The 27,951-nt window shown below is 40.0% G+C and overlaps 1 protein-coding gene across 4 annotated transcripts; it reads left to right on the top strand.

The window, feature by feature from the left end:
- Positions 1 to 194: 194 nt before the first annotated feature.
- sytl2a (synaptotagmin-like 2a) lies at positions 195 to 23,023 on the top strand. 4 transcript variants are annotated; one of them, XM_049592536.1, is made up of 19 exons: positions 195 to 240; positions 3,260 to 3,656; positions 3,824 to 3,978; positions 5,616 to 5,739; positions 8,836 to 8,905; positions 9,009 to 9,084; positions 11,981 to 12,562; positions 14,643 to 14,717; positions 18,010 to 18,111; positions 18,295 to 18,351; positions 18,508 to 18,578; positions 18,808 to 18,912; positions 19,381 to 19,550; positions 19,785 to 19,887; positions 19,979 to 20,140; positions 20,224 to 20,320; positions 20,400 to 20,505; positions 20,718 to 20,923; positions 22,089 to 23,023. In XM_049592536.1, the coding sequence occupies exons 2-19, from the start codon at positions 3,556 to 3,558 to the stop codon at positions 22,235 to 22,237; spliced, it is 2,511 nt and encodes an 836-aa protein (XP_049448493.1). In that variant the 5' UTR covers positions 195 to 240; positions 3,260 to 3,555; the 3' UTR covers positions 22,238 to 23,023. The 4 variants fall into 4 exon arrangements, with proteins under 4 accessions (XP_049448493.1, XP_049448491.1, XP_049448494.1 ...); XM_049592534.1 differs by having other exon boundaries at positions 14,643 to 16,754; XM_049592537.1 differs by lacking the exons at positions 11,981 to 12,562; positions 14,643 to 14,717.
- Positions 23,024 to 27,951: the final 4,928 nt, after the last annotated feature.

The raw sequence follows: 27,951 nt of genomic DNA, 5'->3' as shown, positions 1-27,951 counted from the left end.
GTTAAATCACAGCAGTGTACAACACTGTATTGAGGTATAAAGGTCAAGAATAATATATTTCCAGTGAGACAGCCTGCAGTGTTAAGCAGAGCAGGCTGGCAAAGCAACCTGTACAGAGACCTTTCTTCCAGTTGCTCTGTGCTGCCTCCTGCTGCTGTGGCTCTGCAGCTCCTCCCACCTGCAGCAGCTCAGGATCCAGTCACAGGTTGGTTTTCACCCAGCGAGGAGCAACATCGAGAGGTGAGCTGACTGCTTTCTGACTTCACACTCTGAAAGTGTTGTCTTTTCTTGTAAATGAGGTACCTCACTTTCCTCTGCATGTTTATGTTCTTACACTGTTAAGACTGAGACCTGTAATGTCAGTTTGGGAGGAATACTTAGTGAAAGGCAGAGGAAAGGGAAATCCAGCTGAGCAGTGATGTTGATCAGAACAGTCAAACCTCTCGGCTGTGTCACTCCAACATGCAGACTGCAAATGTAACAATATACTATAAGGTCATTATATTAGTCTTATCAAAACTCCTTATAGGAATAGGGTGTAGATTTTTTAATTAGGAAACTCTACCTGTTAACAGTTTTTGAACACCTGATTGCTAAAGACATATCTACATTTCTTTACATTATGTTAATGCCTTTTTATACCTACAGGCTGCACAGTGAAAACACAGTTACACAATCTTCTTTAAAGGACCACAGAGCTATTGGAGGTGCTATAGACTAACTGAGCTAAGTGGTTGAGGATTGGTATTGTTTTTCAAACAAGTAACCTGATGGTCACCATTTTTAAATCACCGTTATTCATTGCTTTTAATCCTTTATGTATTTGTTCACTACAAATGACAGTTAGAAAAGGTATTGTCACGAATCCAGCTTTGAATTTTGAAAGCTGGTGCTACAGAGACAGAGGAGACACCAGGCAGAAGTTAGTTCATTAGTTTGTTGTCATGTCATTAGTCATCTGCAGGTCAAAATATCTCCTTTACAGTCAATATATTTGGACAACAGAACAATGTCACTTGTTAAATCTTCAATTTTCTCAAGGAAGTCCAACACTAACAAGGAAAAGATTCATATCTACCCCAACAAGGAAATAACGTATCTATCCTTCAGCAAGACTTTTCTGTTTTTAGAGAAACTCGACATGCAACATTCTTCTTTGTTTAAAAAACATGTTAGTCAGGGCTTCTTACAGCTCAGTCTCCATGCAGCCTTGTACTCGAGAATAGGAGGCGATTACAACTTAAGTTGGATAATGAATAAACAATGGGTGCCAAGCATAGTGCAAGCACAACTATTTCTACAACAAAGTCACATTACATAACTCCCATTTTCTCCATAGCAGCTCAGTGACATTACTTTTTTCTTAAATAAAGAGACTGTTTAGCAAATGTAGGTATGCTCATTTTAACCTGATGTGAACTTTAAACCAATCAAGTGAGGTTAAGGGGGAAAAAATCCCACAGTCGCCTCTTATGTGGGTGAACATGGACATTGTTGGGACATGCAGGCATTCCTCTGAGAGATTTTGTTTTCTCTTTAAGAGAAAGCAGGAGCTCTGCTGAGATTAAGAAAAAAATGTGAGTTGAAAGTGTGAAAGTTGTATTATGTATTGTGGTTGTTTGACTGTTGGCTGGAGTACAGCTCACAAACTCAAAGATCACTACAGTCATTGATCCTTCTTTGTCAGATAGTTTCATGCCAGTATCATTACCATGCTATCTTTGTCACACACACCGATAGGATTTCTGATACAGTAGGTAGGTACTGTTTGTGTGTTAGACACAAGAATGCCAGACGGAGGAAGAAGGCAGGAGTGAAAAAGAGAGTAGTAGTTACAATGTGAATAGCTGTTGTGGTGGTTTGAATATCAAGCCATAAACTGCTGCTCCCTGACTCTAACGGGATACGCCAATACATGTTTTTATTGTGGACTCATTATCATGGCAGCCCTGTGAGTGCAACACACTGCAAATAAAACATCTATTGTGTAGGATTTAGATGCATCTAGCAGTGAGGTTGCAGATTGCAACCATCTGAAACTTCTCCTGTGTGCCGAGCAGGCCCCCAGGAAGTGCGTCAGACTTTGAAGGCAGTTTGACATAGTGACCAAACTGTGTAACTACAACATCCAGGTCATCACAGGATGCCAATGGGACCCAAAAACACTTTCCCATAGACATACATTGACAAAGAGTTAAATGAGTGTATACATTTGTTTGAGTGTCACAACCCCCATGTAATAACGTATTACCATCAGGATTTGATCCGGAGTAACACAATGAAATTTTGTCGGCATTCAAGTTGGCAGAGGGCTAAACTGGGAGATGCTGGCCCTGTTGGCAAAAGTTAGCTGCTTGGTTGGCAAAGTGCCCAGTGTGCTTGCTCTATGGGTCCACCTGGGAAGTCAAACTTTTTGATTTATGTGCCACTGAGCAGTTATCACAGGGATGAACGAGGCCGCGCCTCCAATGCTGTATCCATTTCTCATCATATATCCATGGTGCCAAACTTGTGGGAGAACTATAGTGGCAGACGCAAAAACATGTATAGTCCTATCTAGTTTGGGGGTTTTTTTTGCGTTCTGGGCTACTGTAATACAACATTGTATTAACTCAAAGGTAACAAAAACACAGCAATTTTATTTTCAGTTGAAACTAATGAAAATATAGTTATGAATATTGAGCTATATACCATTTCTGCCAATAGATGCTCCTAAATCCTACACACTGGACCTTTAAAAAACATCTGCACCAATTTAACAACATATGAGCAGCATATAGGGAAACAAAGGCTGCAAAAAGACGAAACACAACCAAATACTGAAACACACTGCACATGGCACAAAACACAACAGAGATTCTTTCCATGGGACACTAAAACGTGATGCACACAGCTGGGACATGCCTGTTGTTCTCCTGCTTTTGGCTTATAAAGTCCCTGAAGCTGGCTATCCTTAGAAATTTTAGAAAATGAGCTAAAATGTTGTTAATACTTTGATCACATTGACCCAGATATTATCATAGATATTAGCTGTTAAAGTAGCTTTAGCTTTTTGCTTCTCATCAGCCTGCCAATTCAAACAATCTGACAAAATACACACAATCATGAAAAATGAAAGTATTCCTTTAAATGCCTACGGACCAAACAATTATCAAAACTGTGTGCTGTCTGTTGAGGGATGCTTAAAGAGAAACAGACTTTCTTGTATAAATCTCAGATATTACAATCCCCTCTTGGTTTTTGCTGTTTTTTTTTTCAGGTTCAAACTGGTCTACAAAGGGTCGAACATGGCCACAGGAAACAACCCCAGCTAAAGCAAAATACATCCAAAAGAGGAGTAAATGCAACAAGGAGAGTGTTAACCAGCATCATTTAGTGCAATGGATATAGCACAGTTCACAGTTTGTGTTAACAACTGACACTGACTTGACTTGAAGAACCAGAACAAGACCTTTGGGAGCTTCAGGAAGAACTGTTAGAAGTGGTGATCATGTTCAGTGCCTAGACACAAACTCAAAGCAGTGGACAGCTGAGGACACAGCGGCAGCATTCACCATGATCGACCTGAGTTTTCTGACGGAGGAGGAGCAGGAGACCATCCTGGCTGTGCTGAAGAGAGATGCTGAGCTGAAGAAGGCTGAGGAGCAGCGTGTTCAGTGAGTTCCTGGCATCAGTTGTTCCATGTTTCAAGCACTGGGTAGAGGCACAAACTAATGTCTGTCCTGAAGAACTGTAGAGAGTACATTTATCTGCAACCTAAAAATTCCAGATTTAGGTGAAAATGTTTATTGCATTCATTTCCCACTAATGTGTCTGCACTCAGGAAGCTACAGAGGACTGTGAATGACAAGAGCGTGCTGAGATACATGACTGGAGAATGGTTCTACGAGACCAAGCAGCTGCGTCATCAGGATCGCATCCATGGCTCCGAGATCATCAGGGCCTCCATGAGACACTCATACAAACCACTGACTATATGTGAGTCTTTCCTCTGTCACCTGTATTGCCTTTCTCTTGCATCAACACTGTAAAATGAGCATGATGCCTTGAAATATTTCTTTTTTTATGGGAGGTTAAGTAAAAAATTTTCCCGCACATATAAATTAACACAAGGTATCATGGAGCTAGAAATAAGATGGATATTAGCTGTAGTTTTGGCTTGCCGTTATAAAACCCTGACACTCACTTTAACCCAGTTTCTGCTGACGGGACGTAAACTCAGCTGACACATCCACTGATCCCGGGCACAGTTCCAACCCCAGCTGTTTGCTTTAACCAGCTTCTCATCATTTGTCTCAACTCATTGAAACTGTTTTACTTACCTGCACTAAACCAAATGTAATAGAATAAAATATATGCAAGGTGACTGTTTCCATGTATTACCAAATATTTTTTGAAGGAAATTCAATCACATTATTAATGTCTATAATTTTAATAATTGAATATGACTGTGTCTGTTGGAATTGTGATGGATCTGAAACGCTGTTGGGAGAAATTTGCCTCTAGAATGCCTTTACTTGGGTAGGTTCAGGAAAAAGATCATGGTTTGGGTTAAAATTAATGGATTTCTGCCTTCGGGGCTTTCTGGCAGAAAGCCTTGACATACTTTTTCCATATGCATCTGAGACCAGTGTTTACATCAGTCAGCCTTTCCTGCCCAGTCACCATAATAAAATGTTGTCATCAGAAGGTGGGGGGGCTGGTGGGTGGTGTGTCATAACTAGGCTAGACACCTTGCAATGCAGACCAAAGTTCAAGACCAACAAACAACAAAACTGGTTGTGTTAGTGAGTCATCGCTGTGTTTCGAGAAGCTTTTTAGGCTCCAAACAAGATTGTTTTGTAGCAACCCATTGCTATATTTCAGCGCTTTTTTAGGCATGAAAAGCGGTTGTTTTTTACAGAGACTTTGGTGTTTCTTCTGCAAGAATTGTGCCCTCAAATCAGGTATTTGAAGCCAAAACATGATCCTTCCCTAACCATAACCAAGGGGTTTGGGTGCCTAAATTTAACCCCACATTAACCACAGTGTTAACATAAGACATGTGAATTTAACATATCCTTGGTTTGTAGAAACAGTGCGAACATTTTCTGACAGTTGGGTTGGCTTTTTTCCTACTGGGTTAGTTTCAAATGAATGGACTCTTGCTGATGTTGTGGGTCAGCCCAGGAAACTACCAGTTAAATTCACCACAGGTGGCACTTATCCTACTACAGGTTGCTTATGCAACTCACACTGGAGTTCAACTAAAAAAGGGGCAGCCTATTTTTGCCTCAAGTGATTATGTTTTAATGAGGCTGTGTGATAATCCACAAAATCAACACGGGGCATTCTAGACAAAAAAGGTCAGAGCAAAGAAAAGAATGGGTTTACAAAGACTTCTTGAATTATTACACATGAATGAATGCAGGCTCTGTAGGGGATGTAGCTTGTAGCTGTACGTTTTTGTTTTTTTTTTTCTGGTCAGGATAGAGACTTATAATTACAACTAGGTTGTTTTTACATAAATATGAAAGGTTATTAATCCATTATTATGTTGTAATGAATATTAAAAAATGTGTGTTATGATGACTGGATAACTTTCTTTAACAGTAGCTGTGTGTTGTGTGCTTCAGTGGAGCTCTCCCAGGTGTTGCCCGAGAAGCCCAGTTTTGTCAGCAGTGAAAACAAAGAAGTGTTCGTCCCACCTGTACTCTGTGGAGTCCTTCAGGAGCCTCACATGCAGCTCAGCAATCAAAGGTGAGCACAGAGAATCAAAGCAGGAAGTAGTCTGCGAGCAGAGGACCCCCATTGTCACATTTGCTTGGCGTGTTTTTGAGTGTTGAGATTTGAATTTTCCCCAAAATTACAGCTTTACTGTTTCAGTTCTGTCTCATCACTATCATCAGCATTACTTTCAGCAGCAGCAGGCAGCTGTTTTCAGGGAAGCGACTGCACACTACCTGTCCAGCACCAAACAGCAGACAGATACAGTTAATGACTAGCTGTTGAACATAGTAGAGCATTTAGCAGCCACAGACACAGATACTTGCCTTTGGTAGAGACCAGAAACATAGCTAAAAGTGAATAGCACCTTTATATTCAAAAGGGGGCCAAAAGCTCAAGTCTAGATAAGTCTTACTGTTGCTTTGTATCTGCTGGATGTGCACATAAGCAACTGTTCAGCATCACTGTGTTTACAACTTTTTCCACTTAAAAGACCAAAACCAAACATAAATATGTAGTTTTATTTTAAGGACTCCTTTCAGCAGTGGATTAATACACATTTTGTGCTGTAGTGAGGTTTATGGGTTAACACAATCTCACAGAAATACATGAAATGGACACAACCTTAAGAACAGTCGCAGTTTGTTTAGGTTTAGGGAAAGAAAAACACTTGGTTAGGTTTACCCAAAAAAAAGGTTACATTAGGAAAGGATCATGGTTTCGCTTAAAATATTTACATATGGGACTTAAGTGACATAAATGTACATACTTTGCATAGTTACATAAGTAGGGGAGACCGGGGATGGTTGTAACAAAGGGATAGTCGTAACACTCTCAGTTTGGCCAATTAGAAACGAGCTGTGGTGACATCATCAACATAGTCCATGCCCATTTACAATTGGAGCTCACTGGTGCCACATGTCTCTGAGTCCAAATTTATTTGTTCTAGAGCCAAAAAACAGTTTTTCAGGTGAGAAACCAAACATTTTCATCACAGTTGTTTTTTGCATAGTGTCCATTCATTTGATGTGTTTCATTAGTGCTAGCTTTGAAGCTAAATGCTAAAAACTGTTAGCTCTTTCATGGCTGCTAGGGATGGGGAGGGTTGTAACAGTTCTTAAAAAGTGTGGATTTTGGGCCCACGAAGCCTGCACCTCAGGCAAGGACATCTACATTTGCCACAACTGCCAATCAGATTAAAAATAGGCTATAGGTATTATGCCTTAGCTTGCTCAGATAATAGTTACTCTTCGAAAGTGTTCATTGTTCAGCTGTTCAAATGCTGTTCAAAGGTCAACCTTTTTTGTATTTATGTTATACATTTCTATTTACTTTAATATTATAATTATTGTATTCTTACAAGTTTATTGTTCCTTCTTTATTATTCATTGAAGTGCTTGAATACATTTAGCCTATTGTGAATCTTTTTTAAGCTAAATAATTTAATTGTTACATCCATCCCTAGCGAGTGTTACAACTCACGCTGGTACTGGGGTACGTTGTAACAGTATACCTCTTTGTATTTGACATTAATTTCCATAATCTGTGATGGTGTAGTAGAGGTCAAAGTGTGTGTTATTTATAGCAGACAAATATGGGTACCACGTATCAAAATTTAAGAGCTCTAACAAAAAAACCCACTGAGTTACACTTGCTCAAACAAAAACTGTGTTACAATCATCCCCGGTCTCCCCTACCTGTGTAAGTCATGTACCTACCTTGACTTTTGCTTTCACACAAGACACAAACAGGGGTTTCCTCATTGAAAGTTCATGTTTGTTTGACCCATCCATCACCCCTCCAACCTGCCCTGCAAAGACTGTCTTGTTCTTTATACTTAACTCGTGTGTCCACCTCAACAAAAGATCCTGATTGACTTCAATTTTTTTATGTGTTGCCAGCATGTAATGTGTGACATTTCGTGCCAACCACGTGTAATGTGTTATTGAAGGTCTAGTGTGAAGGATTTTGTTGCATCTAGTGAGGTGGCAGAACTGAAACTTCAGAGGCTGACTTGAAAATGCAGTCTTTGGTTTGTCTGTTCTGGACTACTGTAAAACAATATGACTCTGTGGGAGAGGATCTGCTCTGTGTATGGATATAAATGGCTCATTCTAAGGTAAAAAAACCCCCACAATAATTCTTATTTGCAGGTGATTATACACTAATGAATATTATTCTGAATATTATATACCATTTCTACCAATATATCCCTGTAAATCTTACACACTGGACCTTTAAAACTTTGTGTCAATTTCCTGTGCCTCTGTGAGACCGGACTGTTCTGGGTGTATGATGATGACGCTCTATGATACAGATATATCATGGCTTCATATACACACATAGTAGGCCTACTGGATACATTCATTGTTGGTTTGGCTCTGCAGATGGGATTTGTTGACAATAAAGAATATCACTAGACTGATCCTGAAGAGTAGAATAACAGAGGGATTTTAAATGGCAAGATTTTACCCAGTGCTTGCTCTTTATACATTGTTAGCAAGTTCAAAACTCCATCTTGGTTCACATATAGCAAGTGTAAACTTAAAGAAAAGCCTTGCCTCTTGCAGCTTTAAATAATCTCTGAAGTACACATTTCAAACTTAGCACATTCAGAAAACAGTAAGTCTACATATAAACAAAACATAGGCTTTGTGCTGACTGTTTTTAACCATCACATGCTGCACAAGCAGAGCAGATTATTTGGGTGTGATTGCCAGTGAGTGGAGTTGTTCACACAATAAATGGATACTTAGTAATTGGCCCCATAGTAATCGTCTTACAAGGTCAGGTCTCACATGTTCATGTTTTCCATTGCTTCTGAGGAGCGAGCAGACTTATCATACACATTCCACTCTGCCTTCAGAATTTGCCTGCCTGTTCTTGATAGCTGTATACCTGTAATTATTTGTCCAGAAACAAGTTAGATGAGAAGTATTGTTGCAGCTTGTACAGCCACTTCCAGAGACAAAACCCAGGACAGGCCTTTTTTTGGAGATTATTATTTTATTGACCAAAAAACGTGTCTGAGCATGCAGGTTTTCCTAATCTGCGGAAAAGCTGTGGAAAGTCTGGGGTTGCGCAACAGAAACTGTCAAAGCATCTTGTCATCTTTGTTTATTCTAATAGGTATCAAAACCAGAATCCATATGAAACACCACAGGATACACCTCAACCAATGTTACAGTCTCCCACAAAGGTAGGATTCTAACTGGGGAAATAAAAACATATTAAAAGGTCTGTGTGAGTCAATGTTTCAGTGTTTTGCAGGTGTTTTATTTATCAATCCTCATTTGTTGCAGCAAAGAAAAAACCCGTTCGACAGTGACATTGAGTTATTGTACAGAGCAGTGGATCAAACCCAAACACAGAACGAGGGTGAGTTTTTATAACTCATATCAGTTTGTGCTATTCTAAATGAGTGTAAGTGGATTATTCGATCTAATGACATATCATGTGTTGTGTTTTGAATTGAGTGGACTGCTTGATGGACAAATCATGAAAGCAGTTACATTACAAGCCAATGTAAGTCTGGTTCTAGCAATCTGTTTGACATCCAGGTGTGTGGGTACTTTCAACCTTTCCTATGAACAGCATGCTGGCATGAGCAATAGTTGCATGGCAGTGGGAAGCATGTGCTGGCTTGTGATTTCTAGCAATGTTATCATTTGGTTTCATCCATCTAGTCTTTGTTGTAACTTCAGAGAAGGCAGTTTTACAGGAATAGTGACAAAATCCAATTCCACACAGGTCTTTACTTAGTTTACTGGTTTCAAAATATTTAATAGCTTAAGGACCACAGCCATTTGCTCAGTGTATGTAACAGACAACTCCTCTGATTTAATAAAAGTTCTAGGGCTGAAGTCTTTGTATGTCTGCCAATATTTTAAGTGTTTTCCTCCAGTCACTGTGAAATGAGCCGGTGAGCTGGGACTAGAGATTTTCCCAGGGGTCGTCAAAGTGAAAGGAAGTACTAATACACAAGGCTGCCAGACTAGCCAGAGGATTACACAGAAATACATTCCAAAGCCTTAATCTTTACCGCATGACTTGTGGGTGCTGGAAGTATTTCACAGGAGCTATGAAAACAATGTTTTTGTAGAAGGAAGTATACAATAAGAAGAAAATAACCAACAGAAATAATGACAGTTTAGACAAAGCAAAATAGATCTATCACTTACCTTATGCCTTTATTATATGACAAAAATTAATGTTCTGAAAACTGAGACATATTGTGCATCTCAAACACTGATGCAAATATGACAATTAGCCTTACTTATGTGCAACATAGTATTCTTCCAACTTAATTCTCAAATACAGTAATGGGTTTTATAAGTTAAGCACTATCAAAGACATTCAAAAAGCCTTTGTGTCAACTCAAACAGAGAACAAAAAAGTCAAGAATTGTTTAAGGTGCCTGCTGGCTAAAGATTTGCTCACTAAAGAGTCAGACAAAATGTATGAAAGTCAGCAGTGGAATAAGTATTCAGATTCCTTACTTAACTTAAAGTGCCATTGCAATGCAAAAATACTTTTGTGTTATGACTAAATGGAGAGAAAAGAAGGATGACATTATCAAGGAAAAGTTTGCCTGGTGGAACTACAAACCGAGACATCTAAAACATGACAAGGAGCTCTGATAGGACCAGAACTGCCAACACTAATAAAAGACTGAAGACTGAAAGACTGAAGTTAAAAGTGATAATGTAGGAAGTGAATCTCCTCCGAGGCGACGTGATCTCATCCCTACTTGTCATATTTTCACGCTTCTTCGCTCATCATAACGACACAGCCTTTTAAATTGTCTCCTTACGCGAGGGGTCAGTGGATCTCGACAGAGAAGGGGTCAGCAGTAAGTCACATGAGTCGACTCACTTGACTAGGAAGGGGTCAGCAGTTAGCTGACAGGACACAAACACCGGACTCATGGGTCAAACTCCTGTGTTTGTTGTACCCATCCACTTCCCCGTCAACCCACATTAAGCAGACTTTCACATTCTTAAGGCTCATTTATACTTCCTTTATGTATGAAAATAGATACATCCTTTACAAGTGTTGTAAACGTCACTGCCTTCATACTTCCATGTGTCTTTTGCGATGGTATAGATACAGCCAATAGATGGCACTAGAGGGCAGAGTCAAGACTATCACACAACAACAAACAAGGCGACAGTGGAGGAGGTCGTAATATTGTACCTTAAAACGGAGGCAGCGCTTTAGTTGGCAGTGGCCTATGCAGCCATTACCTTCCTGGCATGTCAGTGGAGAATTATTTTAACTACTTTCACTACGTATTACTAGATATTATTATATATTACCAATTTTTTCTATTCCACCATTATTTAAATTTCTTTGTCGTCTCCTATGGCCATGTCTCATTTGAACTATGCTACACTGCTGCCATGATATCCCATGGTACCGGATAGTATGGACAGAAGGCTCTGTCCGTACTCTGTATCTAACATTGAGCATAAGCGAGCTAAATAAGTGCGGCATTTTTTGCGGTCGCGCCCTAAGGTAAACAAAGTTCAACTTTTGGACTGCAGCAATGTACACCACTAGGCAAGGAATAACCAATCATGGCTGGCAGATATTTTCCCTTTCTCCTGTAACTATCAGTCTGTGCAAATATGGAGGAGAAGTTGATCATTTTAAGGCAGGTTTACCCATAGCTTTATGTCCCACGGAGAATATTTAGGCCGAATACACACTTGAAACATTAGCTGAAAGAAAATTATCTCTGAACTCGGGATCTCTGGTAAGCTTGTAGGCTGTTATATGGTGCTGGTTATGGCTGAATGTCAGGTGGAACCTGTCACCTTGCCCTTGAAAGTTTGCAAGTAGCACCCAACTTCACATTTTCTAGGTGGTGAAAAACACAGCATGTGTCCTAGCCCTTAAATTACATCTATTGCTCTGAATGTCTAATAATGACATGGATGGGTTTTCATTGGAGTTTGTTGAAAGCCTTGCGATGTGTCTCTCACAGACACTAAAGGGTGCTCTCAGCATCATTATATTGGCACCAGTGGCACTGTCCAAGCGACAAATTTTGACGCCTTAGAAATGAGACCAGGCAGTCAGCCATGAGGTAATGCAGGATTATACAGAGGCTCTGGTTGTTTTGAGCATAATTCCGTGTTAGAGATTAGCAGAAAGACACCAGTAATTAAGATGCCAATATTAAAAAAAAAAAAAAAAAAACTCAATGGCAAAAACACACAGCTGATGTGTTGTCAGTTAAAATGGTTTTTATTTGTTTTGTTTCTTTCAGAGCCTTTACCATCATCTGACAGCTGCATTTCCTATGTTAGTGACCTTATTCAAGACCCTAATGATAGCCTGATCGCCCAGAATGCATCAGTTCCTATGCCAATGCCCCAAAACAGAGAAGGCAGCACCAGTTCTCAAGACTGTTTTGTTGAGGAAGACAGGCCAGAAGGTCAGCTGACGAACTCTGCTGCTCCACGGAGCATCCTCAAGCGCTTGTCCACTTCTAGCTCTACAGACTCCATGTTCTCTCACCTGGACCTGCAGAGTCCAGTTAGCCTTGATTCTCCCACTGACAGCTGGATAGACAGGAAGCAGGTGAGGTTTAGCCCCATGGTCAGCCAGACAGGAACGGAGTGGCAAGATGGGAGGGAGCTGGGAGAGCACAGTTTGCTGGATGTTGACTCCCTCAATCCCTTTGCTCCGGGAAATAATAGCTACCTTGAGAATGCTGGCACTACCACTGTTGGCACACAAAGGCCTTCACTCTGTCAGAGTCATGTGGATTCACAGGAAGGTGAACTCAACTCCAAAAATGAGGCAAACCTCCAAGAACAAGAAGGTGGCCATCTCCAGGTGCTTGGTGGTAAGACTTTTATTCAAAACCAATGTGTCAACTAAACAGTCAATTAATAAGTCAAACTAACAACCAACAGATATGACTCTACACATTCATAGAAATTTAGATATGTAGCACCTTATACTGTAATATTTTACTGATCTGAACACCTGAAAATTTAATAAAATTTGTCCTCACTGATATTGTAATAACATTTTTACTGGTCATGTAATACCTTATTGTGTTATTCTCAATACAGAGTGATGCTAACTTTGCCTTATCAGGAAATAAATCATCAGGGTTGTAAAAAGTATCCAGAAATGATGTTTATGTTAAAGCAGTGGTTCTCAAACTTTTTCAGTAAGGCCCCCTTTAAAACTTAAAAACCCATAAGTGGATCCCTCCCCCTCGTAATCCCTGGGGATGCTATTGCTTAAAAGTCAAAAAGTTTCTACTTTTAAATGTACTTTAGTTTTAAGGTCAACTTTTTTCTCAAAGATCCACTGTGTATGATTAACTATGATTTAGTGGCACCTCCTGGTTAGAATTCCTTCAGTGTTCATTGTTCAGGAGGTTTGTATTGGGAGCAGACACACAAATGGCCCTATCTAGAGCCAGTGTTTGTTTGTTTGTACTGGGCTATTGTAGAAAAATGGTGGTGCAACCTGGCGATCTCCATAGACAAGGACCTCCTCCCTATGTAGATAGAAATGGGTCATTGTTAAGTAAAAAAACCCCACAATGATTTAAATATTCAGGTGATTATACACTAAAGAAAATACACGTCTGTCTCACTTGTGTAACATTAACCATCTTCTGCTGCTTTTTTCATCTTGTGTCCAATCTAAAAAAAAAACAGTCAGCATGGATATGGGCGGATGCACTTTGCATTGATAGGGATTTTAGTTTAATACATCTTTACCTGATAACAACATATCAATGCCATCTGTTGTAAATTTCAAATTCTACATTAAGTCTAAAGTTTGTATTTCCAAACATCAAATCAGTATCAAATGTTATTGTTAGTGTATTCAGAAGGCAAACATGGCACTAACAGTATCATGAACTTTGTATACTTGCATACTTTTTTAAATCACGACATTATCTGTCAAAATTATTACATCATCAGCTAAAAAGAAAAGACAAAATAGAAAGGTAATACAGTAATTATAAAAATGTTATTACAATATTAGTCAGGACATTTTATTACATTATTGGTCATGTTATTTCTTTTTTGAGTTTTCTTACACTTTCAATCAGATTAAGAACAAAATTCATCGTATTTTCCAGAAATTATTACATTATTGGGTGCAACAAGTCATAAGACGAGCATATACAAAAATGATTTTCACATTCATATTGCATGTGCATGTTCCTGCATGTGGCAAAAGATGCACATTCATGTATGATTGCTTATAGAGTCTAGTGGAAAAGAACAGTAGGAAAACATCTGTTTTTACTGTATTATTGGGTTAATTCACTTTTCTTCAGCATCATGGGTAATCTGTCACAATGTGTCATTCATGTCAAGTTTTGTCCACAATTTCGCTATTAATGTCTCATGCCATGTGTTGGACTTTTTCCATTGGTTCATTGTATTGCTGTTAAATGAAGTGTGATGTTGCTGTTCAGTATGAATAAGAGCTAAAGTGCAGCCTTAATCTACTAAACGTATTTAATCCACAACTGGAACTCATGGGTTATGTAAGTGTTATAATGCAGCTTCTTGTAGACTGATAAATTGTGTGTTGAGTGCAAAAGTGGAATTAATTCTTAATGTGTAGATTTTTTTTGTTTTTGTAGCAAATTTAGATTTGTAATGATGCCATACATGTAAGATAATTGGTGGACTACCTGGGTCAGTTCTGATAGTGTGTGCAGTGCTGTTTACCATGGTGTCTTTTTATGGTACCACAGAGGGACACCAAACCCTCCTACACAGTGGTCTTTAAAATGTGCTCAGAAATAGCATTTTGCTAAGTGCCCCACTTCATTTGACAGTTATACACCAAGAAAAATCCTACACGGGTATCTTAAATTACACTGTGCAGTGGTAAGCAGAAAAAATGTAAATGAGTGATTCAATAGCTGGTTGCTGTCTTTGCAGATGTCTCTGAGAAGTGTCATTCAGAGTTCCTAAGCCCTGCAGTGCCTAGACTCGTTCCTGCTGAGCAAGAGTCAGGTAAGCCCGTTCACTTGGAGACAGAGCCTGCAGAGGAGCGTCACTCTCAGGCTGAGGCCACAGACTGGCCAGCTGGACACAACATTCATCACCAGGAGCTGCCTGAACAAAGACCTGACATTTCTGTCAAGGCCACGTCAGGTAGCAAGCAGTCAGCTAATGCCAGCTCAAAGAGTTCATCTCATGCTGTTTCACCAAAGCCTAGGCAAAGACTGCTTGGTATTTTTAGAAGAGAGAAAGAAAAAACTGCTGAAGTACAGAATCCACAAAAAGAAAAGGCGAAGATACCTGAGCAAAAAGACCCAGGCTACACCTCGACTCTTTCTCAGGGTGCTGCAGATATGACCATGGACAGGCCTGCAAGTGTCAGACCAGAAGCTAAACCCTCTGAGATGACAGAGGTCAAAACACTACAACTAACAGCACTGCAGAACACCCCATTTAAAGAAACAGTGGCTTCAGTAGATGCAGATACTCAGCAGGAAGCAACAGAAGGCAGAGTTGTTCCGCTTCCAGAAAGACTATCCAACCTGAAAGCCTTCTGGGAGAGAGAAAACAGTGGTCCCAAAATAATATTTACCAGAGAAGAGGCCAAACGCAAAGATATGGCCAAAACAGGAACAGAAGCTTCACATGGCCGTCAGACTAACTCTGATATGGAGAGCATAAACAACAATCTCTTAACTCAGATGGAAATGACAGCTGAGGATACTGCTGGCAGGTCTCAGGAAAATATTTCATCACCACAGACTGACTGTAGCCTCTCAGATTTATCTAAAGAAGATGGCACATATAGGGCTAACCCAGTCCTCATCTATGATGAGACAGATGACTCTTTAACAGATTCAGTAACAGAGTCACAGATTTCTGAGCCACAAGAAAACATTATCTCTCCTGTACCTTCCTCTGGAACCGTTAACACCCAGAAGCAAGAGAGGGATATACCAGTTCCCCCTCCCAGGCAGTCCTGTTCCAGTCCTCAAGAGGACAGGGCAGCCAAGATCAGTAAGGTTAAGCATTTCTGGGAGAAGGAATATGCAGGACCCAGGGTTATCACTGCAAGAGTCAAGGAAGCCTCACACAGTTCAATACTCAGTAACAAAGTTTCCCCACAGTCTGATGTGAAAGAGACCTCAGAGAAGTTGGAGGGAGAGGCACAAACATCTCCATACAAAAGCAAGTCTAATTTGTCAAAATCACTGAAAATGACAGACAAGGGTTTTGTCAGTCCAGAAAGGTCACAGCTGAGGAGTTCTGGTAGTGCTGGGGACATACAGTCAACATGTCGCCAATACCAAGTCAAAGCTGATACAGAGTATCAAGAGAGGCCTCTCAGTCCTAGTAAATCCCCGACTCCACGATCAAAAGACCAGGACGATGAAGTCAGGAGGAGTCCTTCTAAGACCATCCATCCAAGGGTTCTACCTCGAGAATCCTCCAGTCCTAAGAGATCCACGCTTGAAGGCTCCCCCTTGAAAACCTTTCCAATAGACATCGACCCCCAAACTAAGGTTGTCGAAGAGCAACAATGGAAGCCAATACCAGTTCCAAGACAAAAGAAGAGTCCCTCACATGAAGCAAAGCAGAAAGTGCTGATAGACACCAAAACAGACATCATGTCTCGTCCTCTCCCCCCTCATCCAGAAGACAGAGGGGCTTCTTTAGGCAATTCAAATACACAGCAAAGTAGTTCAAGCTCCTCTACTTCACCACAGTCCAAAAAAGCTTCAGAGAAAAAGGTGGAGCCATTTACACAGCTTGCCAGATCTTTTATCCCACAGGATTATGAGCACTACCTCGGACCACAGGAGAAAGCCCACGTCCCTCCCTTTTACCAAGAGAGAGTTGCTGCTGCAGAGAGTGATGCAGTGCGCACACCGCAAAATGCCCTCAAAGGGTTTGTGGGGAACCAGAATGACAGTCTTATTGAGGGAAGCCCTCCTGGGGTCAGTCCTTGGTTTGTACAAAAAAAAGATGGGAACTCCAGCCAAAAGACAACGACCAGGGCCTGGTCTCTGTCTCGGGCAAGTTCAGGCAGTGAGCTTTTGAATTCTTTCTCCATTAATATTTCTTGAAGATAATGATTGAGAAATTGAAACCACAGTGATGTTTTTTTTTTTTTTTTTAATAAATCGAAGTTAACATATTAACATTACAGTGAGTCTGATTTGGCTCAGAGTCAGTATACATGCCCTGACTAATTCCTTCTTCTACATGTTTGTACAATTTGCTGTGTTTATTGACCCTAATTTTTCTTTTGTGATGCCTTTTCAAGCATGTCTGTACAAAACTGTGGAACAAATGTTCAGATTTTAGCTGCCCTTTAACCAGTTTAAATCACAGCCCAGTCACCAGAAGAAACTGTTGGCATTTTAAGTTTCTGCACACCACAAATGCACTACATTTGCAATTTTCATACATATCATATCAACATTTCTAAAGTGATGTAGTGTATGAGCTGACTTTGTCTACAGGAGGTGGAGGGGATTGTGTAAGCTGTGTCACCTCAGCAAAACACCTGCCAAACTGCAGACCACCACAGACCACCATCCGCGACCAACAAACAACAAAACCAGTTATACTCATACTTACTTTATTAATCCCTGAGGGGAAATTCAGTTAAGTCACTCTGGTGTCACATACACACAGGCCCAAAGTATACACACATGCACCAACAGGACCTTTACATGCATTAAATGAAAAGATGTCAGAGTGACAGGGCTGCCTTGGACATTGCTGTTTTTCTAGTGAGGATTGTGTCTTTAAAACTGGGTATTTTAAGCCAAAACATATTTTCTTAACCATAATTAAGTTGGTTGTCTGCCTAAACATACTCTACCACAGCACTGTAACGTATCCATTACATAATAAATGCAGATGTAACAAATCCTTGGGTTGCAGAAATGTACAATACCAACATTTATTCTGGCCATTAGGATTGTTTTTTAGTTACTATAGTTTTCAAGATGATCATCTTTTGAAGAGCTGCTGATGTGATAGATGTATGGTACCTAATCATTACCATAAAGATTCAAACTGTTGTTACCAACATGAAATGGTCATGTAGGGTCATGATCCTTCAGTTCACTATGATGATAGAGTAGCAACCTTTCTACATCCTAAACTGATTCACTAAGCATTATACTTGCCTGAAATGTTTGACCAACAATAAACTAGCAATTGTTTCCAATTATTTTAAACAGAAGCAATGTATTTTCCAAATATATCAGAAATCATGTAACATCTGTGTTGAGTCTGTTTTCCAGAGCTGATTTTGTTTCATCTGTGGCAGGTCATGATGACAGTTCAAGTCCCGTCATGTCAGCCCTTAAACGGCTATCCTCGAGGCGCGTGTCCTCATCCAAAAGTCTGGAAAACCTCACCTCAAAGACAAGTAACAGAACTTTTTCTTCTTCGGATTCTGTAGTTTGTACTTTAATACAACAGATGCTCACATGGCTTTATTTTGCCAGAGCATTATCTGATATCATTCTTCTACCTTCGGCTGATTAAAGCTGCTTCTGATATGGGAGAGGTATGTAAATAATACTGTCTTGTTGCCCCTCTTTCCTCTCAGGAGAGGAGAGGAGCCAAAATAACTCCAGAGAAGAAATGAATCAAAGTGTGGAGGACGGTAAACATGTGGTCTTCTCATTATTTACACATTTATCAGAACATACACAGAATAGGCAATTATTTAAACTTCCTGTAAAATCAGCATGCTCTTGACATTCTTAGACACATTTTATTTCATCATTGTAAGAGATTCAAAGTCAGATCTTTCTTCCAGTTTCTTCACCATCAGCCAACTCAAAGCAGATGAAAGCCAGCGTGTCAGTAAATGTTCTTCACCAGGACGAGGTAAATCACTCTCAGCTGACTCTTGTACATTGAACACACAACAAAAGGATGATATCTAGTGGTCAGCGTCTGCACTGCAGTCAGTGAACAGATATATGTACCTCTCATTTAAGAGTTGAATGACTGGTTGCCCTTATGGCGGACTTCTCTGCAATGTTCTACCTCTATGACTTTTTACATTTGTGTTTTTTAGTGACACTCATGCTGTCCTGTTTTTCTCTGATATCAGACAGACAGTGACAGCACTTTTGAGACCAACTTGGGCTGGAGAAGAAACACGGGCAGCTCCATATCAAACTTAAGCCTCTCCTCGGGAATGGCCTCCATGTCATCTGTATGTCCACATGCAACTTCAAATATGTTCCTGATAAAAATATCTATGTGACACACAACTGAAACATACTGTGACACGTGGCTAATGTTGTGAAAGAGTTGCAGTTAGGTTTAGGCAACAAAACAACTTGGTTAGATTTAGAAAACGATAATGTTTTCGTTTAAAATAACTGTTTTGTAACATGATGTACATACGCCATGTCTTCGTAAATTGCAGAAAGTTACGTAAAAGCAACACTGGATTTTGGTTTCACACGTGACATGAACTGTGGTCTCCAGATGAAATGTTTTGTTTGACCAGTCCAATAATTCCCTAAAACACTGTAGTTTTTTCATGTTGCGTTTGGGTTCTAAAGACAAACAAAAGACAGATGATCAAGGTAATAACTGTAATCATTGTATCTTTACACAAACAATCAGTTAAACTCAGAGGACAATGTTTTCTGTCTTCTGTGTTATGACTGAGTAGGTCAGTGGCAGCATGAGCAGCATTTACCCTGCAGACTTTGGGGACATTGAAGTCCAGGGAAGTATCCAGTTTGCTGTCAACTACATCCAGAAGCTTGGAGAGTTTCACATATTCGTGGTGCACTGCAGGGACCTGGCCGTGGCCGACACGAAGAAGAACTACTCTGACCCGTAAGTGCTTGCTGTATGATCAAAAGTAAGAACAAACGTCATATCATCCAGTGATATTTGTGATGTAAAGGTTGGAGAAAGGAGATTCACATGTCATAAAAGATGCTGAAACATTTGAAATGGAGTGTCACATTCGGCAAACAGTTGCCTCTTGCTGTCATTTGAAGAATTTCTATAATTCCACTCTATATGTTGAGAAAAGGAATGTGACTGCAGTATCTGTTTTGTTTACAGGTATGTGAAATGTTATGTTGTTCCTGACAAAACAAAGTTGGGAAAGAGAAAAACCACTGTAAAAAAGAAGACTTTAAATCCCAACTACAATGAAATCCTCAGGGTAAGAATTCCAGATTTAGTCTTTTACAGATTTCTCATCACCTGTATTACTTATTTAACAAACATCTTTGTTGCTTTCTTCCCTCTGATAGTTTAAAATCATGATTGAGGTGTTGAAAACTCAGAATCTGAATATCTCGGTGTGGCACCACAACACTTTTGGGCGGAACAGTTTCCTGGGTGAGGTGGACCTGGATTTGTCGGAGTGGGACTTCAGCAACACAAACATAAATGAATACGCTCTAAAATCTAGGGTAAAGGCTTTATTTCTATACACAGTCAGTGTGTTTTGTAGAAGTGAATTTATTAGATATTTTGATTCACTTCAATCATTCAGGTTTCAGCACAAAGTCCAACAGCATCTCCGTCACGTATGATGGACAGCAGAGGACAGATGAGAGTTGCCCTGAGGTTCCTGCCGCAGACGTCTCACAGTGAGCTGATGACTCCTCACATTTTGTCAGTTCTTTCCTTTGAGTTTTACCTCTTATTGTGATCTGACTGAATCCACAGGTAACAGAACATCAAGGATGGAGACTGGTGAAGTGCAAATATGGGTGAAAGACTGCAAGAGTCTTCCTCCAGTCAGAGGAGTTATTATCGACCCGTTTGTGAAATGGTAGGATGTCCTGCAAACTGTCAGGTCACTGAATATGGACACCCAAAGTCTTCAGAATTATTGTTTGTATTTGTTTATATTTACATGATTTATTTGACAATGTTATTTATTTAATTAGTTCTGAACACCTGGTTTCCTACTACTTGGAAGTTTTAGAAGGTCTTTCCAGCTGGACAAATGCTTTTTATCTCCCTTCTGTCCTTCTGCTGCAGCACCGTACTTCCTGACACGAGCCGGAAAAGCCGACAGAAGACGCGGGTGGTGAAGAGGACGGCCAACCCAATGTTCAACCACACCATGGTGTATGACGGCTTCCGATCAGAGGACCTCAGAGAGGCCTGTGTGGAGATCACAGTGTGGGATCACGACCGCCTGAACAACCACTTCATCGGCGGTCTGAGGCTTGGCTTAGGGACAGGTGAGATTCTACTCAATGGTATTCAATCATGCGTCAAGGTTTAAGCCCCAAAGAAACAGAACCCTGTAGAGTCTCTGCTGGTTTGTTGTCCTCCAGAGAAGTTGCTGTGAGCTGGAATGAGCAAGAAACTTGTAACTTGGCTTCATATGTGGAAATGATGTGCAAATGCCTTCAAAATATATGACTCATAGTTGGCCACATGATGGCACTGTAATTAAGGCCCGAAACCCCTCACGCTGTATGTCTAGTTGACTTGAAATTTGGCACACATATCCAGCTCAGTTAGCTCTACAAAAAAGCCTCTTGGACTGCCACAATGACATTTTCTTTTCTTTTTTTTTGCTAATTCGCACAATACCACTACAGTTTTCTTTCAACACAAAATTTGATACACATCCTTATGGTACTGAGATACACATTTCAACTGTAAATAAGTAATATTGGTCAAACACATGGCTACCATCAATCAAAAACTCCTCACACAGGGCAGGGCTTAGCAGTTAATCAGCCATAACTCATTAGGGATTTTTCCAATCATGATAAATCTTAGTAAATATCTTAAGTAAGTGTTGGGATTTACAGCCCAACCCACGGGGGCTGCCACAAATGTTTACCTCAAAACCCAGTGGACACAATTTCATGAAACTTTGTGCATTTACTGTGTGCACGAACAAGCTTGAGACATCCAATTTGGCACCATAACTGGAAATGTAGTTGTATGCTTCACATCAGATTTGACTGCAATTGGCCTGATGGTGGGGCTATAATTGACAGCTGGAGAAGTTCAAACTCTGACAGGCCACACCCCTCATACAGTAAGCCTTGTGGACTTAAAGTCTGACACACATCTACATCTCAATGTCCTCTACAAAAAAGCCTCAGGACAATTAAGGCCACCATACTGCATTATTTGCTACTGCATCATCAAATTTGGTATATAGCCTTGTGGGACTGTGATATACAATCCTACTGTGTATGAGCAATATCAGACAGACATGGCTGCCATCCTTCAAAAGTTCTGCACACTCAGCATTCTACAGGCAAAACTGACCCAGCTAAAGTGACATTGCTCAGCTAGAATAGGCTGCAATTTTTTGTTATTCAGTTTTATTATTCAATGATTACCTTCATATTAACACAATTATTTCTGTGCCTTTCTGTGCAGGGAAGAGTTATGGGGTGGAAGTGGACTGGATGGATTCAACGACAGATGAAGCAAATTTGTGGCAGAGGATGTTACAGTCTGATGGTGACTGGGTGGAGGATGTTTTACCTCTGAGAATGTTTCTAATGGCTAAAAGCATGTCAAAGTGAGAGTGTATGAAATGTGTTGATAAGTATGTGGAAATGTCCTGGGAGCGCACTGCATATATATTTGGATGAATCTACAAACTCTACACTATCAGTGGGAGCGGCAGCCTTGATGATCAAAGTGCACGTATCTGTATAACTGATGATCATTGTACAATAAATGAATATACAAGGTATTTTAGTTTGTATAGCTCAAACCACATGTTAAATTTGTCATCTGAAAAAGTTAATTATTTATTAAAATATATGTACAAAATAGGGCGGCACGGTGGTGTGGTGGTTAGCACTCTCGCCTCACAGCAAGAGGGTTGCCGGTTCGATCCCGGGCATGGGAGCCCTTCTGTGCGGAGTTTGCATGTTCTCCCTGTGTCAGCGTGGGTTCTCTCCGGGCACTCCGGCTTCCTCCCACAGTCCAAAGACATGCAGATTGGGGACTAGGTTAATTGATAACTCTAAATTGTCCATAGGTGTGAATGTGAGCGTGAATGGTTGTTTGTCTCTATGTGTCAGCCCTGCGATAGTCTGGCGACCTGTCCAGGGTGTACCCTGCCTCTCGCCCAATGTCAGCTGGGATAGGCTCCAGCCCCCCCGCGACCCTCAAGAGGATGAAGTGGTTAGAAAATGAATGAATGAATGAATATACAAAATAGGGCAGAGGATACAATTTAAGTTACAAAACATACAAACTGTCTTGATCTGAGCACTTATAATTTGTATATAGTCCTTTTGTTCTTAATGTGATTACTGCATCAAGCAATTCTGTCTTTAATAAAGAGCATATTAATGTGACCTGTGATTCTGTGTTGAGATGTTTCATTCATGTTTCATTCGTGTTAAAAAAGTCAATTCATCAAGTCCTTTGAAAACAGACAGTACAGTTGAGTTACAGGCAGATAATAGATGATAGCTGTTAACATAATCATAAATATTTATCTCTATGGAAGCGTATTGCTGCCATACCAGAATAAAAAACAGATCAGTTTAAGTAAGATGTTTTTCACATGATTAAGGTCAAGAAACTTATCACATTATTACAAGAACATTTCTTGTTTTAACAATGTACTATTTATCTTTTTATAATGTGAAACTTTCCATGTTAGAACCTGATATCTTACTGTAATAACATAAAGTGTTTCATGTTATACTGTGATCACACATTCTTTTACCATTAAACATTTCAAGTTATAAAGAGATAAGTTGATCCTAGGCAGATGTGGACTGTCCTTGATATGTAGCCTGGCTCTTGGCTTAAATTTTGCACTGAAATGGCATCACCATGACCCCACTTTTGAGAGTTCTACTGTCATGGTGCTTAGACATGGTGAGATGGAGTGTCACTGAACGCTCCACCGAAACAAGTTACACCATCTCAGCTACATCCAGGCTGGGTGTGTCGTGACCCAAAGTACAGTGAGGCATTTCCTGAAGTTTCTGTACTCCTGTGGTGTTGAGAAAAGACAGAGAAATCACCTGATGGTTGGGATTGCTTTGTTGAATAGGCATGAAACCGTATGTTTTGAAAAACATCATTTGCTCCTTTTTAATCCTTACCAAATGTTTTTATTGTATCAGCACAACACAAAATTAAGAGTTGATATACGTGAGTACAGTTGCATTTATAAGTTTGGGTCAATATTCTGTTCACTGAGAATAGCTAAGTAAGTAAAAGATTACCTGATTTCTGAAAGGCAAAAAGTGAAAGACCAAACATTCCTTCAACATTTTAAGCAGGATTACATTTTAATTTCGATCTGTTACAGTTTCAAAATAACAAAAAAGGAAAAGGGCCTGAAGCATAAGTTTGCGCACCCTGCATGGTTAGTATTTAGTAGCGCCCTCTTTGGCAAGTAACCAGCATAGAGCCTTTCAGTTCTTGTCTTGGGGATTTTCACTCATTCTTATTGCAAAAGGCTTCAAGTTCAAGTTCTATTTTGCATGCACTGCTCTTTTGAGGTCTATCCACAGATTTTTAATGACGTTTAGGTCAGGGGACTGTGAGGGCCATGGCAAAACCTTCAGCTTTTACCTCTTGAGGTAATGCATTGTGGATTTCGAGGGGTTTAGGATCATTGTCCTGTTGTAGAAGCCTTCCTCTCGTCATCTTCTAGCCTGAGTGTCAGACTGAAGCTCCCAGAACCTTCAGTCTGACATGGCTTCCATTGAAGGCGATTTACAAGGGGGAGGGAATTTGATTTTTTCCCTAACCAATCAGTAGAGATCAACGACTCACCCAGAATCTGACGTCATTAGTATCCATGCCTCGGGGTGCCGAAAACAAGCGAGCATTGCCCGTTTAAAATGTCTCCGTCGTCGTGCATCGCTGTTAAATCCAGTTTAGCAGCTTCCTTAATTTGGTCCTCCATTAACGCGAGTAGTGGCGAAATACCTTGATAACATCTTTAATGTGGTCTGTAGGATCTGTAGCGGTTGCCATTGTTGCTATCCTCACCAGTTACCCACCGGTGTACAGCTTGACATCAGTGTGGCGCTGATTGGCTAATCGCTAGACCCCCGGCATTCACTGGTCCGTCCATCGTTTGGACGAGATAAATCGCAAATTCATTGCAGTATGCCAGACCAGAGATGCAAGCCTACTCAGTTGAGTGGGCGGGGTCTATGGTCTGGAACCAGGCTAGTCATCTTCAGCTTTTTTTTTACAGATGCTGTGATGTTTGCTTCCAGAATTTGCTGGAATTTAATTGAACCCATTCTTTCCTCTATCTGTGAAATGTTCCCCGTGCCACTGGCTGCAACACAAGCCCAAAACATGATCGATCCACCCCCATGTTTAACAGTTGAACAGGTGTTCTTTTCATGAAATTCTGCACCTTTTTTTCTCCAAACATACCTTTGCTCATTATGTCCAAAAAGTTATATTTTGACTCTACTGGTCCACAAGACTTGTGTCCAAAAAGCATCAGGCTTGCAGGTGTCACTGCACTGCCCCTCCAGAGTCTGATAGATCTTTCTGCAGGTCTTTTGCAGTCAGGTTTTGGTTTGCCTTTCTAACAATCTTACGCGCAGTTCTCTCAAAAAAAAATTTTTAATTGCTCAGACCTCAACTTGACCTCCACAGTTCCTGTTAACTGCCATTTCTTAATTACTTTACAAACTGAGGAAACAGCTACGTGAAAACACTTTGCCATCTTCATATAGTCTTCTCCTGCTTTGTGGTTATCAGGTATTTTAGTTTTCAGAGTACTAGGCAACTGTTTAGAGGAGCCCATGGCTGCTAATAGTTGAGACAGGGTTTCAGGAGTCAGAGTATTTATAAAGCTTTGAAATTTGCACCACCTGTTCTCTCCTAATGATGACTGTGAACAAGCCATAGCCCTAACAAGCTAATTAAGGTCTAAGACTATGGCAAAGGTTGTCTGAGAGTTCAAAGATCTTGGGGTGCCCAATCTTTTGCATGGTGCTCCTTTCCTTTTTTTTCACTCTAAAATTGTACAAAACAAAAATAATACACTGATCTTGCTTAAAATGTTGAAAACCATGTTTGATCTGTAACGTCATGCCTTCATGGAGATCAGTTCATCTTCTACTCACTCAACTATTCACAGTAAAATAAATTTTGAACATGGGTGCCTAGATTTTTGCATGCTACTGTACATGTGTGACATCAGTCAATTGCTCCATCTTCTCTCAACACCACAGGAGTATAAAAACTTCAAGAAATGCTCCACTGTACTTTGGGTCCTAACATACCCGGCTTGGATGCAGCTGAGATGGTGTAGCTTGTGCATGCATACGTATCACAGTATCATCCACCGCTCTCAGTAACAGCTGAATCGTACCATGTCACAACCGAAGCTAAAGTAGAACCAAATCAGATTGTGTAAATGAGCAATATTCCTCAGTTTATCCATTCTCCACACACTGTTTCCTCATTCAAACATGAGTTTCACATTATAACAATATAGGCTGAGTTATTGTATTATAATGTGAAATGTTTTGTATTTTAACAATATAAACAATATATTCTTTGTAACAGGAAATGTTTCTTGTTATAATGTGATAAGTTTGTAAACCTTAATAACATAAAAATACTCTTCTTATGAATTTTTAAAAATTGCTATGATACTGAAACATCTTGTTATAATATTCTTTCACAATGAATTATAAGATTTTCAGTTGTTTTCCGTGACATTCAGCCGTGTGTAAAGCAGCCGTTACATTCATTTGTGACTCTCCTCAGCAATAACAAATTATGAGCATTATTCATTTGAGGCCTCTGGATAGACAGCAATCAGTGGCCAGCAGGAAAGTCTGTTTTGTAGCTGAAACAAATGGACTGCAAGGGCCAGAAAACATTTTAGAAAATCATTCTAGAATCTAAGGTTGGCTCTGCATGATATTATATATGAATGTTTTGATTTCATTTTTTATTCTTTACTTTTTATCTGGGTGCTGTTAAATTCACTCTTTCCAAGTTACAGACCTCTCTAGCAACAACTGCAGCAATACTGTAGTTTCTATTTTCTTCATTGACCACTAGAGGCTGCTGCTGGGCCACAAATAACAACTCTTGAGAGACATGTTCCCAAGCCTTCCTGCAACTCATTGCCATTTACTACCACTTACACTCACACAAGGCTGAGACAAGGCACAGTCTTGCCCTGTTTTAAAAGAAAACGCTGTTTTATCATTCTATTCGGCATGCTTGGGAAATCTCAGTAAGATATGTAAATATAATTTAAAGACAAGACCCAAACATATGCACAATGCATTTATATGCATGTGATGTATTTGTATTGCATGCACATAATACAGCCTATATTATTTATGCAGTTATTTTTGTAGTTTGATTGACTAAACACAATAATAACAATTATTATATTAGAATGCCCAGCCATGGACGTGAGAATAATAATTATTAGAATTAAAAGAATTTTCATAATTCCTACAGTACATTTAATGCAGCAATATTTCAACTTTCACCTTCGCACAGGTCCAAAGGGCTCTCATTGGTTGATCCGCCCTGATGCGACAAGAAATCCCGCCATACGATTGGTTGGCTCGTCCTGTCAATCGCGGTGGGAACCAGCTAACCAGCAACCAGCCTCTGCGTTGCTAAGGTAAGTTAAACAGCTGCGTCAAAATCCCCGCATTTCACCCTAAAGTCAGGCAACTGTGCCTTTCAAAATAAAATCATTCAGCGTGCCACTTTGGGAATTTAAAACTATTTAAGGCGGGCTACTGGGGTTTTTAGATAAACCAAAAACATGGAATATACGTAGGCTAGACTAGAACTATCATTGGAAAATGAAAAAGCACAGACAACGCAACACCCAATTTTTCTGACGGCATAACAATGACATTGTGGATTAAAGCATTATAAACCATTTTAAATATAAAAGATAAATTCAGCCGTTTTGCTCAAGCTGCAATTCTGGTTCAAAGCTATAAGGGACTGTTTGTTATTTATGAGGGGGTGGTGCAAAACGTGGGAGGCATGACAATTTTTTAAGCACTGGGGAAGGACTGTTTATTATTTTTTGGCATAAAGGAGGGACACAACACTAAATGGTTGTGTTTTGCATTGATTTTAAATACCATCTGAACTCTAAAACAAGCTTGAAATGCATGTTTTCTTTAAAAGTTGCCCAAATCACACTATTTATCGTAGCCACATCATGCACGAAGGATGCTTCCATTAGGAAATGTGACCAATCTGGGCCTAAAATAGTGATATTTCATCAAAAGCACTTTATTTT

This window comes from Epinephelus fuscoguttatus, linkage group LG12, assembly GCF_011397635.1.
Source record: "Epinephelus fuscoguttatus linkage group LG12, E.fuscoguttatus.final_Chr_v1".
NCBI lineage: Eukaryota > Metazoa > Chordata > Actinopteri > Perciformes > Serranidae > Epinephelus > Epinephelus fuscoguttatus.
The sequence above is the reverse complement of the archived record's forward strand: the minus strand, read 5'-3'. Positions and strand labels throughout refer to the sequence as shown.